This window comes from Carcharhinus amblyrhynchos, chromosome 1 (assembly GCF_965287045.1).
Source record: "Carcharhinus amblyrhynchos chromosome 1, sCarAmb.v2.hapA, whole genome shotgun sequence".
NCBI lineage: Eukaryota > Metazoa > Chordata > Chondrichthyes > Carcharhiniformes > Carcharhinidae > Carcharhinus > Carcharhinus amblyrhynchos.
This window is the reverse complement of record NC_137324.1, coordinates 101,857,051-101,875,630: the sequence shown is the minus strand read 5'-3', so window position 1 is coordinate 101,875,630 and position 18,580 is coordinate 101,857,051. Positions and strand designations below refer to the sequence as shown.

Genomic DNA, 18,580 nt, shown 5'->3' with positions numbered 1-18,580 from the left:
CTCCTCTTGGAAAATGAAGAGGGGCAGGTGACTGAAGTGTTAGTGAGGGATCACTTTGGGACCAATGACCATAATTCTATTGGTTTTAAGATAGCTAAGGAGAATGATAGGCCTGGCCCAAAAGTTTAAAATTTTAAATTGGGCCAATTCTGATGGTGTCAAGCAGGAACTTCCAGAAGTTAATTGGGGGATGCTGTGGGAAGGCAAAAGGATGTCTGATAAGTGGCACGCTTTCAAAAGTGTGCTAACCAGGGTTCAGGGTAAACACATTCCTCTTAGAGTGAAGGGCAAGACTGGCAGTAGTTGGGAACCCTGGATGAATCGGGATATTGAAACCCTGGACAAGAAGAAGGAAGAGGCACATGACATGCAAAGGCATCTGGGATCGAGTGAATCCCTTGAAGAGTATAGGGGATGTAGGAGTAGAGTTAAGAGAGAAATCAGGAGGGCAGAAAGGAGACATGAGTTTGTTTTGGCAGATAAGGCAAAGGAGAATCCAAAGAGCTTCTACAAATACATAAAGGGCAAAAGAGTAACAAGGGAGAGAGTAGGGCCTCTTAAGGATCAACAAGGTCATCTATATGTGGATCCACAAGAGATGGGTGAGATCCTAAATGAATATTTCTCATCAGTATTTACCGTTGAGAACAAGCATGGATGTTAGGGAACTTGGGGAAATAAATAGTGATGTCTTGAGGAATGTACATATTACGGAGAAGGAGGTGCTGGAAGTCTCAAAGCACATCAAGGTAAATAAATCCCCTGGACATGATGAAGCATATCCCAGGACATTGTGGGAGGTTAGGGAGGAAATTGCCAAATCATCGATAGTCACGGATGAGGTGTCTGAAGATTGGAGAGTGACAGATGTTGTGCCTTTGCTTAAAAAGGGCTGCAGATAAAAGCCTGTGAACTATAGGCCAGTCAGCCTCACATCTGTGGTGGGTAAATTGTTGGAAGGTATTTTGAGAGACAGGATCTACAGGTATTTAGAGACTCAAGTACTGATTAGGGACAGTCAGCATGGTTTTGTGTAGAAAGTCATGTCTCATAAATTAGATTTTTTTGAAGGGGTAACTAAGAAGGTAAATGAGGGCAGTGCAATTGATGATGTCTGTATGGACTTTAGCAAGGCCTTTGACAAGGTGTCGCGTGATAGGTTGTTGCATAAAGTTAAATCTCTCAGAATCCAGGGTGAGGTATCTAAATGGATACAAAATCGGCTTCTTGACAAAAGCCAGAGGGTGGTTGTAGAGAGTTGTTTTTCAAACTGGAGGCTTGTGACCAGTGGTGTACCTCAGGGATCAGTGCTTAGCCACTGTTATTTGTCATTTATATTAATGATTTGGATGAGAATATAGATGGCATGGTTAATAAGTTTGCAGATGACACCAAGATTGGTGGCATGGTGGACAGTGGCAAAGGTTACATCCAATTGCAGCAGGATCTTGGTCAATTGGGCTGATGAATGGCAAATGGAGTTTAATTTTCGCTGACGAATGGCAAATGGAGGGGCGGCACTGTTGCTTCACAGCGCCAGGGACCTGGGTTGAATTCTGGGCTCCAGTCACTGTCTGTGTGGAGTTTGTACGTTCTCCTTGTGTCTGGGTTTCCTCCCACAGTCCAAAGATGTGCGGGTTAGATTGATTGGCTATGCTAAGAAAAATTGCCCCTTAGTATCTTGGAATGCTTAGGTTATAGAGGGATTAGCGGGTAAAAATATGTAGGGATATGGGGGTTGGGCCTGGGTGGGATTGTGGTTGGTGCAGACTCGATGGGCCGAAGGGCCTATTTCTGCACTGTAGGGTTCTATAATGTATGATGATTATACAAGTGTAAGGTAATATATTTTGGTAGATTGAACCAGGCCTGGCAGGACTTACACAGTTAATGGTAGGGCATTGGGGAGAGTTACAGAACAAAGAGATCTAGGGGTACATGTTTGTAGCTCCTTGCAAGTGGAGTCACAGGTGGACAGAGTGATGAAGAAGGTATTCCGCATGCTTGGTTTCATCAGTCAGAACATTGAATACAGGAGTTGGAATGTCTTGTTGAAGTTGTGCAAGACAATGGTAAGGCTACACTTGGAATGTTGTGTGCAATTCTGGTTACCCTATTATAGAAAAGATTTACTAGAATGCTACTGGGATTTGATGGATTGAGTTATAAGGAGAGGCTGGATAGACTGGGACTTTTTTCTCTGGAGCATAGGAGGCTGAGGGGTGATCTTATAGAGATCTATAAAGTAATGAGGGGCACAGATCAGCTAGATAGTCAATATCTTTTCCCAAAGGTAGGGAAGTCTAAAACTAGGCGGCTTAGGTTTAAGGTGAGAGGGGAGAGATGCAAAAGTGTCCAGAGGGGCATTTTTTTTTACACAGAGGGTGGTGAGTGTCTAGAACAAGCTGCCAGAGGTAGTAGTAGAGGTGGGTACAACTTTGTCTTTTAAAAAGAATTTAGATAGTTACATGGTGTGATGGATATGGGCCAAATGCAGGCAGTTGGGATTAGCTCGGGGGTTTTTTAAAAAAAAAGGCAGCATAGACAAGTTGAGCCGAAGGGCCTGTTTCCATGCTGTAAACCTCTGACTCTAATCATCAGTTGGAAGTGCCAAGAGGATGATCCATCTCAGTCTCTCCAGAAATGCATTCTTCAGGCAATTCGATTCACTCCACATAATATCAAGAAACAGCTGAAGACACTGGATACTGCAAAGGCTAATGGGCTCTGTCACTATTCTGGCAATAGACCTGAAGATTTGTGCTCCAGAACTTGTCGCGCCCCTAGCCAAGTGCTTCCAGTATAGCTACAGCAGATATCGCCCCAGCAATGTGGAAAATTGCCCAAGTATGTCTTATACACAAAAAACAGGACAGATCCAACCCAGCCATTCATTGCCCCATCAATCTACTCTTGACCATCAGCAAAGTGATGGAAGGCATCATCAACAGCAGCAGCACTCTCAACTGCTCATAATCTGCTTATGGGCACTCAATTTGGGTTCAGCCAGGGTCAGTCAGCATCTGACCTTATTGCAGCTTTGGTTTAGACATGGACAAAAGAATTCAATGGCAGAGGTGAGGTGAGGGTGACTGCCCTTGCCATCAAGGCAGCACTTAACATGAGCAGGAGTAGGCCGTCGGGCCCCTTGAGCCTGCTCTGCCATTCAATAAGATCATGGCTGATCTTTTCATGAACTCGGCTCCGCTTACCCGGCCACTCACCATAGCCTTAATTCCTTTACTGTTTAAAAAAAATTTTTCTATCCTTGCTTTAAAAACAACTAACGAGGAAGCCTCAACTGCTTCACTGGGCAGGGAATTCCACAGATTCACAACCCTTTGTATGAAGAAGTCCCTCTCAACTCTGTCCTAAGTCTGTTTCCCCCTTATTTTGAGGCCATGCCCCCTAGTTCTAGTCTCATCTGCCAGTGGAAACAACTTCCCTGTTTCTGTCTTATCTATTCCTTTCATAATCTTATATGTTTCTATAAGATCTCTCCTCATTTTTCTGAATTCCAATGAGTATAGCCCCAGTCTACTCAGTCTCTCTTCATAATCCAACCCCCTCAACTCCAGAATCAACCTAGTGAATCTTTGTGCACCCCCTTCAGTGCCAGTATATCCTTTCTCAAGTAAGGAGACCAAAACTGTACACAGTACTCCACGTGTGGCCTCACCAGCACCTTATACAACTGCAAGATAACCTTGCTGTTTTTAAACTCCATCACTCTAACAATAAAGGACAAAATTCCATTTGTATTCTTAACAAACTCCTGCGCTGCAAACCAACTCCTTGTGATTCTTACACAAGGACACCCAAGTCCCTCTGCACAGCAGTATGATGCGATTTTTTTTTTACCATTTTTAAATGAGGGTCCATTTTGCTGTAATTCCTACCAAAACGGATGATCTCATTCACCGACAATGTACTCCATCTGCCAGACCTTTGTCCACTCACTTAACTATCTACATCCCTTTGCAGACTTTCAGCATCCTCTGCACACTTTGCTCTGCCACTCATCTTATATTTTGGCCTTGGAGGGAGTGCAGAGGAGGTTTACTAGGCTGATACCGGAGTTGAGGGGGTTGAGCTATGAGGAGAGGCTGAATAAACTAGGCTTGTACTCGTTAGAGTTTAGAAGAATGAGGGGAGATCTCATTGAGACGTATAAGATGATGAATGGGATGGATAGGATAGAGGTGGAGAGACTCTTCCCGCTCAAAAAAGACAGTAGGACTAGGAGGCACAGCCTCAAGATAAAGGGGGGGCGGTTTAGAACGGAGTTGAGGAGGAACTTCTTCACTCAAAGGGTGGTGAATATCTGGAATTCTCTGCCCGTTGAAGTGGTGGAGGCTGCCTCGCTAAATATTTTTAAGAAGCGGGTTGATGGGTTTTTGATAAGAGAGGGGATTAAGGGTTATGGGGAGAGGGCGGGAAAGTGGAACTGAGCCACGACAGATCAGCCATGATCTTATTGAATGGCGGGGCAGGCTCGAAGGGCCAGATGGCCTACTCCTGCTCCTATTTCTTATGTTCTTATGTTCTTAGCGTTATCTATGAATTTTGTCACACTACACTTGATCACCAACTTCAAATCATCTATGTAAATCGTAAACAATTGCGGTCCCAGCACTGATTCCTGACACACACCACTAGCCACTGATCGCCAACCAAAAAAAAACATTTACCCCTCCACTCTTTGCTTTCTGTTAGTTAACCAATCCTCTCCATGCTAATACATTACCTGTAATTCCATGCACCTTTATCTTATGCATCAGTCTTTGGTGTGGCGCCTTGTTGAATGCCTTCTGGAAATCCAGATACACCATATCCACAGGTTCCCCATTGTCCACTGCGCATGTAATGTTCTCAAGGAATTCCACCAAATTAGTCAAACATGACCTGCCCTTCATGAACCCATGCTGCGTCTTATTAATGGGACAATTTATATCCAGATATCTTGCTATTTCTTCCTTGATAGATTCAAGCATTTTCCCAATTACAGAAGTTAAGCTAACTGACCTATAGTTACCTATCTTTTGTCTACCTCCTTTTTTAAACATGGTGTCACATTTGCTGTTTTCCAATTGCAGGAACCACTCCAGAATCTAGCAAATTTCAGTAAATTACCACTAGTGTATTTGCTATTTCCCCCACCATCTTTTTTAGAACTGGGATGCATTCCATCAGGGCCAGGAGATTTGTCTACCTTTAGCCTCATTAGCTTGTTGAATGCTTCCACTTTTGTGGTTCTCACTTGCCATAGCCTTCGTAGTATCAATACTCTTGACCGTGTATGGCATCAAGGAGCCCTATCAAAACTGGGATTAATGGAATTGGGGGGAGGGGAGACAGGACTCGGCTGGATGGTATCAGACCTGACAAATAGGAAAATTCTTTGACTTCCAACCATTACAATCATCTCAGCTCCAAGATATCACAGTTGGATTTCCTCAAGGTAGACCCCTAAACCCAGACATTATCAACTGTTTGAAATGATTTTCCTTTCATCGTAAGGTCAGAAGTAGAGATGTTCACCGATGTGCTGTTCGGTATCATTTGTGTCCACTCCTACTGAAGTAGTCCACGTCCAAATGCAGCAAGATTTAGACAACAACCAGGCTTGGCATGAACAGTGGCATGTGACGTTCACACCAAACGAGTGTCAGGCAATGATTACCTCCAACAAGAATGGATCTAACAATTGCCCCATGACATTTAATGGCATTACCATTGCTGGATCCCCTACAATCAACAATATGGCATTACCATTGATCAGAAACTGAACAGGTGGGCTGAATGGCCTCCTTCTGCACTGGAGGGATTCTATGATCATCCAGGATAAAGCAGCCTACTTGATTGCTACCCCTTCTAACATTCAATCCCTCCGTGACTGCCGAACAGTGGAAGTTGTGTGTACCATCTATGATGTGTGCTGTAGGAGTTCACCAAAGTTTCTTAGGCAGCACCTTACAAACCCACGACTACTGCCATGTAGAAGGACAAGAGCAGCAGACACCTGGGAACACCACTACTTGGAAGTTCCTCTCCAAGTCACTCACCATCCTAACTTGGAAATATATCACAGTTCCTTCACTGTCGCTGGATCAAAATCCTGGAACCTGCTCCGAAATAGCACTATGGGTGTACCTACATTTCAGGGACTGTAGCAGTTCAAGAAGGCAGTTTACCACCACCTTCTCAGAGGGCATTAGGTGCTGGTCTAGCCAGCGAGGCTTGCATCCCGTAAAGGAAAAACAATTAAAAGATCATCAAAGGAACCCAGGGCAGAGGAGTGACCCAAATCCCAAAGATTTTCAACCTTGTTATGGCATGATGAAGGCAGCAGGATTGGAACTGCTCATACCATTCCAGAGTGCCAAGGCACTCCTACTCCCTGGGCCTTGAAAATGAGGTTAGATTTTCTACAGCTTGGGGGTTGAAGATTCCTGTTGCCCTATGCTAATGCACACATTTTAGCAATATCTTTTGTTTTATCATGCTGTGAATAACAAAAAGTTTCTATTCTCAATGCTATGTATCTGGGTTTTTAAAAATCTGAATTGTAGTAAATATTACATGAAGAAAGTTAAATTCTTGTTTTGTAGTGTGCATTGTGTGAAAGATTCTTACCCTCTGGCATTACTTAAAGCTTGGGACAAGTACCATCGAACCAAGATATCTGAAAATGACCGGCCAGGTGCGAATCTCAATAGCTTTTTTTGGTGTTACAAATATTTCTTTTGCTCCTGAAAACAAATGGTTTTTTTTCTGGCACAATTTAAGAAAATTGAGATCACTTTCCAAAATTTGGGACTGCCTTTGAAGCTTGAAGTTTACTTGCAGCAAGGAACTGAGCATCAAATTGGGCCAGGAATGTTCTGATTTCTTGCATGCCATTTATGAAAGCATAGCAAAATGCAGAACAAGCAAAGGTCACTCAATCATATCAGCTCTTTCCAAAGTACAGGATCAACAGTGCTTCTATCCTACCATGATTTGCTATTCCATACTACTGATTGGGATTTCTCAAAGGAAGGAATCAACTTCCTTTTCCAACATTGCCAGAATACAAAAGATTGATCAGAATCATTTGGGGAGAAATTGGTCCTTTCCAAAAAGGATGCAGAGCAGGGGCCAGATGCCCCAATTTCATGGTACTGTTTCTGTCAAAAACATCTGAAATATTGATGCCTCAGCAGGCTGTTTAATAAGGGGACCAGGTTCTGTTTTACTAAGGGTCAGACATTTGTGTTAGGACTTGTCTCAGAAATTCTGAGAAGTGCAGGTAGCAGATTTGGGTTAGGATTTTTTGTTGTGGATTTGACCAAGTTACTGCCCATCAGAAGGTAATTTTTTAAAAATCTTTTAAACCATGATTAAGAGTGCTCCTTTTTCCTGAGGGCTAATGCTAGCCCAGAATCAGCCCACCTTCCCAAGATATTAGCTGAGGGCTGCTGCTTGCATGATAGACAACTCATAGAATCTTATAATGGGCAAACTGGCTTTTGAGGTGTGACAGATGAGCATCTTATTTAAATGTATCAAATGAAACCTGAGGCCCAATTTTGAGTGAGCCTTTGGTCTTCTGGTAGGATGCTTGCTTTCAGCATGATTTTGTTTTGCCACAAAATTGGGCTCTAACCAATTCTTAACAAAAATATCTTAACATCCACTAAAATTGGGCTAACATCTTAAAATCTGCTGACAGTGTTGAGTCTGTTTCTTTTCAAAATTTCATCAAACTGCTTGCTACTTCTTTGAATGCCTAGCACTCATTTCTCTCAAAACTTTATAGATTGGACCTATTGTCTTATTGGCTTCTGTAATGCTTTCCTTTCAATTATTATAATGTGTTATTTTCTGTAAATTCAGAAATCAGCTCTTCTACAATATCCTCCTTTGAAAATACTGATGCAAATACTTGACTGCATATCGCTGAATCTCTCAGCGCAGAAGAGGCTCTTCGGCCCACTGAGTTTGCACCAACACATGAGAAATACCAGACCTTATTTATTTAATCCCATTTACTAGCACTTGGTCCATAACCTCGAGTGTTATGATGTGCCAAGTGCTCATCCGGGTACTCTTTAAAGGGTGTGAGGCAACCATCCTCTCGGCACATTCTGGACCATCACCACCCTCTGGGTAAATTACTTGTTCTCACATCTCTCTCCCCGCCCCTCACTTTGAGCTCGTGTCCCCTCGCTACTAACCCTTCAGCTATGGAGAACAGCTGCTCCTTACCACCCACATGTCAATGTGCTGTGTCACCAATGTTTTGATGGGGTAGGTTTCCCTCTGTATTTTTAGTCTTGTTGCTATTGGACAAAAAAGCAGATATAATTATTTTCAAAAAATTGTGTTCGTCGCTTGAAGTGAGTAATTACCATATTTTCTTTGTGGGTTTATTATCATTTGTTTTGCTACCTTCTCAACATTCTTGTTACCTGTCCCAAAGTGAACATTGAAAAGTATTTGTGACAAGTTAAATAGCTTTGAGAAAAATCATTGCTGTAGAAACACCTTTTTTAAAGATCAGAGTAATATGAATTAAGAATTATTGGAGACATAAGCAATGTTAAGTCATGCTTCAGTAATTTCAAGTTATTTGTTATTATGAAATAATCTATATTAAATTTCAATTTTAATACAAAACTGGTGATTGAATATAGTTGCATTACATGTTAAAGATTAATTGTTTTGTAAAACCCCCTGCCCGATTTATTGACATTTGAATGGCATCCAGGTAAAAAATATTTTCTTTTTACTAGATGAATCACACAATGAGCAACTCTACATCATTTTTGAATTTGACTATGGTGGTTGTGATCTAGAAAGCATGAGTACAAAGGTACTGCTTTTAATTATTTTCTATAGATAACACTAATTATCTTTCTATCAAATGTATTAAATCTAACTGTTTCTGCAGATACCTTCCCTTGAAGTAGCAAGAAGTATACTACAGCAAGTGACTGCATCCTTGGCTGTGGCTGAAAATGCTTTAAATTTTGAACACAGGTAAGTGCAGAAAGCCGAATCTTGCAATATCCTTTGCGTAAACAGAGAAGCATTTACTATTTTTCGAGCTTTGCTAGACCACCAAATGTCTGTCCTTTAAAACCGAGGAAGGTTTAGTCGCGTGTAATTAAACAAAATAAGAAGTCACCAGTGAGTACTGAGCTTGCCATTTTCAGGGATCTGTTCAATATTTAAGGGACTCCTTTTCTGAGAAAAGGTTTGCTTCAGAATCTTGACCTGAGTGGTCAATCATTTAGGACTGAGATAAGGAGAAATTTCTTCACTCAAAGGATTGTGAATCTTTGAAATTTTCTCCCCCAGAGGGTTGTGGATGCTCCATCACTGAACATATTTAAGGCTGAGATGGACAGATCTCCGGCCTCTCTTGTATGAAGGAATATGCGGAGTGGATGAAATTACTCCATATTCCCATCCACTTCCCATTCGCATATAGAATGTGAGATATTGAAGATCGGTTATGATAGTATTGAATGGCAGAGAAGGTTCAACATGCCTTGTGGTTCTGTCCTGTTCTCATGGAAAAATTATCCCCAAGCGAGGACACTTTCATGTTTAAGTGCTCCTTTGATTGTTCAGGCCATATTTTTGTGACATTGGAGTCCTGTTAGTTTGTGTGTTTGAGCAGTCACTTCAAGAGAAAAAAATTAAAATGCTGGTGAAATAAGGGCAGCTGTTTTGTTCATTGCCCATAAAACCACAAACAAAGCAGCCGATGTCTGAAGTGTTGTGAAATGTTACTTTCATTGTTAAACCAGCAGATTGACTGGAAGTTCATTTTCCTCCAAGTTGTGACCATTTCATAAGTCAGTATTATGCATTGCATTAAACTTTATGTTCCTTGCATCGTTACCAAATATCATTACTAGGAACTGCATTCCATTTAATGGCCGGCACAGTGGTTAGTGACTATCTGTGTGCAGTTTGCACATTCTCCCCATGTCTGTGGGTTTTTTTTCCCCCCAACACCCCAGTTTCCTCCCACACTTCAAAATTATGTTGATTGGCCATGCTAAACTGCCCCTGAGAGTCAGGGGGACTAGCAGGGTAAATATGTGGAGTTGCGGCAATAAGGTGAGGTGGGATTTTTAATGCTGGAGGCTAGATGGGCCAAATGGCTTCCTTCTGCGCTGTACGGATTCTATGAAAATAAACATGTCTTTGTCTTGAATTTGGTAGCAATATGAAGTCGTAGGAGATAGAGAAGCATAGAATCTCTACAGTGCTGAAGACTATTCAGCCCATTGAACCTGTACCGACAGCAATCCCACCCAGGCCCTTTATCCCATTAACCCCAAGTATTTACCCTGTTAATATTCCTGACACCAAGGAGCAATTTTGCGTGGCCAATCCACCTAGCTCGCACATTTTTGTGACACTGGGAGGAAACCAAAACAGCCTGAGGAAATCCACACAGACAGTGGGAGAATGTACAAACTCCACAGTCACACAAAACTGGAATTGAACTTGCATCTCTAGTGCTGTGAGACAGCAGTGCTAACCGCTGTGCCTCCATGCTGTCCTGTACAGCTGCATTTCTGCCATAATACCCTAATCCAATCGCAAAAACGCTCTAGCATATCATTTGTTATTATTGATTTTTGCTCTCCGTAGCTAAGCTGGTCACCAATTGTGATTTTTGGGAATGTGGCTATTACATTAATGCACATATAGAAACTATAGAAGGGCTTCTATTCCATCGATTTTTATTATCCTGTGAATTATGAGTTATATGGAGAATAAACCACATGCAAAGTAAGCGAATTAATCAAACTGAAAATGGGTAGTTAATTCTATTGCAAGAACAGTTGTTCTTAATCTTGAAAATGCTGCTTGTTTTTCAGTTTAGTTTTATTTTGTCATGGTGTTTTATCTAAAGCAACTAAATTTTTGGGCAGCAAATTCCATAGATTAAGAGGGTGGAGAAGTGATGGGACAGGTCTTTTCATTTGCCACTATTCCCAGCCATTTAAGTTCCAAATCTTAGGACAAAATTTTCAATGCTCAAGTGTAATGGACCTCCACCTGTGGAAGCGATGCCCCAGTGAGATGAAAAGTAGTGGACACCTTTTTGTTTTTTTTTGTTGCTTTGTCGAGTTGAACTGCATGTGATTATGTGGTAATTCCTGACATAACAATAAATCTGACAAAGGTGGGGTCCAAAAGCACCTACCATTTTAGGTTACACATTGTGGAACTTGGATATAGAACCATAGGACATTACAGCACAGAAACAGGCTTTTTGGCCCTAGGCTGTGCCAAACCATTTTTCAACCTATTCCCACTGACCTGCACCTGGACCATATCCCTCCACACCCCTCTCATCCATATGCCTGCCCAAGTTTTTCTTAAATGTTAGAAGTGAGCCCGCATTTACCACTTCATCTGGCAGCTCATTCCACACTCCCACCACTCTGTGTAAAGAAGCCACCCCCTCCCCCAAATATACCCTTTTAAACTTTTCTCCCTTAACCCATATCCTCTAGTTTTTTTCCTCCCCTAGCCTCAATGGAAAAAGCCTGCTTGCATTTACTCTATCTATACCCATCATAATTTTATACACCTCTATCAAATCCCCCCTCGTTCTTCTGGGCTCCAGGGAATGAAGTCCTAACCTATTCAACCTTTCTCTGTAACTCAGTTTCTCAAGTCCTGGCAACATATTTGTAAACCTTCTCTGCACTCTTTCAACTTTATTAATATCCTTCCTGTAATTAGATGACCAAAACTGCACACGATACTCTAAATTCAGCCTCACCAATGTCTTTTACAACCTCACCATAACATTCCAACTCCTATACTCAATACTTTGATTTATCAAGGCCAGTGCACCAAAAGCACTCTTTACGACCCTATCTACCTGTGACGCTACTTTTTAGGGAATTCCTAAATCCCTCTGTTCTACCGCACTCTTCAGTGTCCTACCATTTACCTTGTATGTTCTTCCTTGGTTTGTCCTTCCAAAGTGCAATACCTCATACTTGTCTGCATTAAACGCCATCTGCCATTTTTCAGCCCATTCTTCTAGCTGGTCCAAATTCCTCTGCAAGCTTTGAAAATCTTCCTCACAGTCCACTACACCTCCAATCTTTGTATCATCAGCAAATTTACTGATCCAATTTACCACATTATCATCCAGATCATTGATATAGATGACAAACAGAAATGGACCCCAGCACTGATTCCTGTGTCACAGGCCTCCACTCAGAGAAGCAATCCTTCACTACCACTTCTTCCCCTGAGCCAATGTCTAATCCAATTTACTACCTCTCCATGCATAGCTAGCGACTGAACTTTCCTAACTAACTTCCCATGCGGGATCTTGTCAAAGGCTTTACTGAAGTCCGTGTAGACAACATCCACTGCCTTCTCTCCATCCACTTTCCTGGTAATCACCTCAAAAAACTCTAATAGGTTAAACATGACCTACCATGCACAAAGCCATGTTGACTCTCCCTAATAAGTCCCTATCTATCCAAATATCTGTAGATCCTATCTCTTAGTACCCCTTCCAATAATTTACCTACTACTGACGTCAAATTTACTGGCCTATAATTTCCTGGATATGGTGGAGAGGTGACAAATTGTGAATTCTCTGTTGGAATCACATAGAGATCTGCCCCCAGTCTTAAATGTTGGTTGATTCCTAAATATTTTGTCTTTTATAATCTGCCAGATTATTTTTTGATATTAATTGTGCATTTATCTGGGTCCTTGTTTGAATTCATTTTTAGAGACTTGCACTGGGGTAATGTTCTTATCAAGAAAACTGACATCAAACAGGTTGAATACAAATTGTGTGGGAATATCTACAGCATTGACAGTCATGGATTTATGGCCAATATTATTGATTATACTCTATCAAGAATGGAAAGAGGTTGGTAATATTGTCATACACTTTTATAAAGCTGTGAGTTTTAATTTTTTTTTAATATTCCTGTCCCTTTGATCAATTGAACCTTTTTTTCAGCTCAAACATTGTGGTACTGAATCTAATTAACATAGGAAAAATAAACATCGGGAATAACTTTATAACATAAGAGCAGGAGTAAGCCATTTTCCACTTAAGCCTTTGGTTAACGGAATCCTTTATCACTTTCAGTTAACAGAAATCGATCAGCCTCCGATTTAAAACTCTTAAGTTGATCCAGCATTAATTGCTGTTTGTGAAAAGAAATTCCAAACTTCTATCACCCTTTGATAATTTTGCTAGTAAATCCATTATATGATGTCACAAATATGTACAAATAAACCACACTACTCTCATTAACACTTTTTGTTTCTTCATCAAATAATTCAATTAAGTTATTCAAATACAATATTCCTTCAACACCATGCTGATTTTTTTTATTAGCCCATACTTTTCTGACTACCAATTCATTTTGCTCCTGGTTATTGCCTCAAAAAAAAGAATCCCCACCTGTAGTTGCCTGACATTTCCATCTCTCTTTTTTAAGTAGGGATGTAACTTTGCAATCTTCCAGTCCTTTATTGTTGCTGAAAGATTGTGAACAGAACCTCTATGTACTATATTTTACTATGTTTTTAAATAGATCAGGATTTTGCAAAGGCCTTTACAGTTAATTAAGAACTTCTGAAGTGTAGTCATTGTTGTCTTGTAGGAAAGAAGAAAGCAAATTTCAACAGTCTCCATAAACAGTGAAATCTGTTTTAGGGTTGATTAATAAATGCCATTCAGTACAATGGACAAACTCCTCTACACCTCTTCAAATAGTGCCATGGATCTTTTAAAACCCCTGGCAGGATAGATGACCCATTGGTTTACCATCTTATCAGAAAGATCCAATCTCTGGTACAGTTGGAGTAACCTGAAGGATGTAGTGGTGTATCACTCCTAGCTTTGCTAGGTTATGATTTAATCTGAATACTTTATTTTAATCAGTGTATTGCAATTGCACATACATATCTATTATTTCCCACCTTTAATGTGCTGAAATGGTTTGCTGTTTCCAGGTGATGTTGTACATTTTTGTGATCTTTCCTCTGAGGAAAGTTTCTTTCATGGTCAAGGAGATTATCAATTTGATATATACAGAAATATGAAGAAGGAAAATCTGTGAGTAATTGAGAGTATTTAAGAGTTTTTTCATAGCACACATCCATATCATTTGCATTTGCTACATGATCTGTGGCACTTACAGAGAAAGCATTGATGCATTTAAGGTTTCTGGTATGGTGATGCACATTTTGTGAACTCTGCACTCTTTGAAGATGGGGATAAGTTGAAAAGTCACTAGGTTTAAGTGGGCATAATAGGATATCAAAGGATATGTTTATCCTGTTGCAGGAGCTCACAGGAGCTGTTAGATTATGATCCCATTCTAAATTTCTTGGGTGTGATTTTCCCGTCCCACTATGTTATTTGACCAATCAGCAGGAGGCCAGAAACAGGAATTGCAACATGCCAGATGTTCCTGGTTCTTTTTCTTCTGATGTAATCAACCTCGTTCAGGGGGACACTGAAGGCTGATTACATATGCAAAATCTAACTTAAATCTTTAGCGAGTCCGAGACGCAATAGCCTGGACTCACTAATATTTCCATGCTGCTACCTTCCCCACCCCGACCTCCCACTAGCAATGTCATCTGGAGGGGGTGGGGGTGATGTCAGTGATTGGGTTTGTGATGTTGGGGGTGGTGACATCAGCTGGGGCAGGTGGTAGATGACATCATCTGGGGGTTGGGATGACATTGAGAGGAGGGCAGTGCCAGGAGTGATGACAGCTCGGGGGGGGCAGCAAGGTGACAACATCTCGGGGATGGAGGTAGCAACGACGACTTGGGCATGGAGGCAGCGGCGCAGTGTGGCAACAGTGGAGGTAGAGGGATAACGTTGTGGAGGGGGGTGCCAGAGGAGGGCAGCGATGTCGGGGGAAGGGCAGTGACTTCGGGGATGGGGAAGTGTGCTGACATCAAGGGGAGGGTGGTGACATCTGAAGGGGGCAGGGGTGGCAATGGATGGATTGGGGGCAGTAAGACGTCATAGAGGGTGGTATGCAGTGACATTAGGGAGGCAAAGTGCATTGGCGTTGGGGGCAGTGACGGCGGATATGGCAATGTTGGGGGCGGGGATGGTGCGGGAAGTGGTGATGTGGAGGGTGGGAATTCTTGGGGTCAGTGGCAACATTGGGAGTACGGTGAATGGCAACGTTGGATGTTGGTGGCAATGATGGTTGGAGGGTAGTGAGGTCGGGGGGGGGGGAGGTTGGTGGGGGGGGACTGACGGACTGGGGTGGCAACGTCGATGGTGTGGGCAATGAGTGGTGGGCCAGTGGGGTGACATGATGACATTTTGGGGTTCAGGATTGGAGTGAAATGCAGTGACTGTGAGGAGCAGCAGTGGTGGGAGGGGTGGTGATGAAGTCTGGGGTGGGATGAGGGGATCAGGGCTGGCAATGTCATGGGGTGGGTGTACTGAGAGATCAGCGTATGCACAATGGCTCCCTCAGCAGGCTGTCCTCTCCAGCAGGATTAGGCCCCATCTCCCATTCCTCCTTGTTGGGCACTTAATCTTTTGGGGGAAAATAGCATTCCTTGTGTCCATTTGTGATTCAGAATTATATGGGGATGAATAGGAAGTTGATGGTTTTGTCAGAAATTAGTACCAGTCTGGAATATTTCCTTGGGTTCCTTTTTGATTCTCAGAAGTCTCCGTTCAGTGGTATAATTTCCAATCAATTAGATCCAAGTGTAACAATATTACATTGTTAATAGATTTATTGTTAAACCTCTGTTTAAGAATAGTGCGTAAAGGGATATGGTGCAAACATGAATTTTTCAAATATGTACTGAAAATGCATCTTTTTATGTTTTTGTTTTAATGGATATGAAATTAATAATGTTATAATTGGTGATATGGTGCTTTGCTGTACAAACATGTGGGACATTGATGTTACCAGTGGCAGACAAATAGTTATGGATGCGGTTACTAATGCAATATTAATATTGTCCAGTCTACACATGAAGCTACTTTGCAGCAAGATTTCTCATAGTTGAATCACATAGTTGAATGCAATTTAGGCTGATTGTACAAAATCACTGTTGAATTGGATGAACATCTCTGCCACACCATATCTGAATGATCAGTATCATAAAATTATTATTTCTGGATTATTATTCTAATGCCCAATAAGTTGTTGAAAAGATACCAAATAAAATAATCCTTGGCTTGTTTCTGTATCGATCAATCATTCCAGACACTCTAGAAAATGTAGATTTTTAGGTCTGCTTTTAAGATGATCGACTGACATTTCTTAGTATGAAATTTTTTATTAAACTATTATGGAATAATTATTGCACGCTTTATATTTGAAGTTGTCTGTTTATAGGAATCTGAGAGTTTTGAAAATTCACCTTGAAGTTGCCCTTTAAAACCTGGGTTTCTCTTTTGTCTTCCTTTAAATGAAACTAACGAATACTTCCTCCTTTTGTTTCTCAGTAACAACTGGGCGAAGTACAATCCACACACAAATGTGTTATGGTTGCATTACCTGGCTGACAAAATGTTAAGCATGCAGTACAAGAAAAGAACCACCAGAGCTCACAAGACTCTCAAAAAAAAATTTAAGGAATTCATCCATGAATCTCTAGAGTATCGATGTGCAGTAGATCTACTATCATCGAGTCAACTCTTCCAAAACAGCTAAAATATTATGCCTTTATTTTCAGATTTGTAACTGAAGTCGCATAACTTTTGTGATTTTTAAATATTGTAAAATATCATGTAATGTATTGCTTAAATAAATTTGCAGTGTAAAATGATTGTAGTGCAGTTACAGATTACATCTGGTATTTTGAATTGCCAAAGTGAAATTCCATTCCAGCCTATTGCTTATCACGCAGTACAAGACTAAATAAGAGATTTCAAACAGGGTTTACCATCAATTTTTAATTTCTTGTCTGGTGGCACATAGTGTACTATTAATAGCGCTGGAAATAATCTGTATGCCAATGGAACAGAAGATAAAACAAAATTACTTTGAACCATATCTTTTGTGTATTTTCCTGACTTGAGTTGGTCTCCCCTTCCGCTCGAGCCAGAAGATTGTGGTTTCAACATCCATATTCAAGTTGACACTCAAATGCATCAGAATAGGCACCTGGACCCTCCACCAGTCTGAGACACATCTCTGTGGCTATTACCTCGATTGTCAGAAAAGTCCCACTCGGGTGGTCACCGCATGGATATGTCTGAGTGCACTGGCATTTGGAGAGCTGGGGAGGAGACATCTGCAAAGCCAGAATCCAAGCCAGGCCTCTGAAATTGGCCTTCCAAATGATGCTGGAGAGTCAGCAAAAATGGAATAAAGCAGGTGCATGCCCTTAGCAGGGGTGGCGTGCGAGAAGGACGAGTCTGTCTGCTAGCTGATGAAATGGTGCTGACGTGCATGCACAGAGGTGTCCATGGGGAGAATGTTGGACTGCACAAGATTTTAATCTAGCAGATTCTGCTGGTGATGCACAGACATTTATCGCCACAGGATAGCCTCTGGAGTAACTATGTGAGAGGGGGTAGGGCACTTGAGCTCCCTCCAGTACTACTTCCCCTCAAGGAGTGAGGCAGACACTCAAAGGGGATGGAGGCACCCTGGTACATCCACTCTGGGCTCTCTGAAGATGCCTGACCCTTCCAAATCCCCTTGTGCTGTGATTGCGTCCACTGCAGCAGGAGTAGCTGGCCTGCAGCAGGAGTAGCTGGCCCACAGCAGGAGAGCCAAAGTAAGCTGGGGCCCTACAGCCCTCGGGACCTCTGCCAAGGTCATCCAAGGCAATAGGAGCAATGGGTCAGTAGGCCCTACGGCAGCACCTTTCCTGTGGATGTCAGAGAAGGGTAGGGAGAGAAAAACTAAAAATATGATGTTGCTTGCATAGGTGTGCTAGTGTGTCATAGACATCAGACTTTTGTTATTTACTTGCATTCCCCCAATCAGTCACACCCTGACTCCACCTTGTTATAACACCTGACTGCCCCACTGTCATCTTTCAGCCTTCCCCCACCACCTTAGGAAATGCTCAAATCAAAGAGAATAAAAAACAGTACAGTACAACAGGCCCTTCAGCCATCCAAGTCTGTGCTGAACATGTTGTCCTATCCAGACCAACCACTTGTATCCTTCTACACTCTGCTTTTTCATGTGTCTACCCAGATAAGTCTTAAATGTTGCTAATGTGTTTTCCTCAACCACTTCACTTGGCAATGTAGAGACTGCTTCCTTCCTGGGAATCCCACAGCTATTATTTCTGTGCTTCCCTCCCCCAAATCTGTGTCCACCAACATTTGGCATCCCTTAATGCACTCTCAACCACCCGCATACCAGTTCCCATTATTCCCTTCAAAATCTGCCAACCCCTTTATGTGAGCCCCCATGCCCCTTCAGATCGGCACAAGCTCCCTCTCTGTGTGCAATCAAACCCTCTTCCCACCCTCTTGCTCTGTTCCAGCTGACCCCTTTAAAAGTACTCCCAACCTTCCTTGCACCTGCCATAGGCCTGAACCTCATTTAGAGTACTACCTCAG

The 18,580-nt window shown here is 41.9% G+C and overlaps 1 protein-coding gene across 5 annotated transcripts in view; it reads left to right on the top strand.

The window, feature by feature from the left end:
- haspin (histone H3 associated protein kinase) overlaps nt 1–17,014 on the top strand; it is a 55,146-nt gene extending 38,132 nt beyond the window's left edge. For 4 of the 5 annotated variants that reach the window (XM_080198657.1, XM_080198628.1, XM_080198620.1 and 1 more), the window contains 6 exons: nt 6,612–6,703; nt 8,778–8,857; nt 8,936–9,024; nt 12,777–12,919; nt 14,017–14,119; nt 16,502–17,014. In XM_080198657.1, the coding sequence (XP_080054783.1) occupies nt 6,612–6,703; nt 8,778–8,857; nt 8,936–9,024; nt 12,777–12,919; nt 14,017–14,119; nt 16,502–16,709 (715 nt within the window). In that variant the 3' untranslated portion in view covers nt 16,710–17,014. The remainder of the gene's footprint in view (nt 1–6,611; nt 6,704–8,777; nt 8,858–8,935; nt 9,025–12,776; nt 12,920–14,016; nt 14,120–16,501) is intronic. The other variant, XM_080198648.1, reaches the window with a different exon arrangement.
- Nucleotides 17,015–18,580: the final 1,566 nt, after the last annotated feature.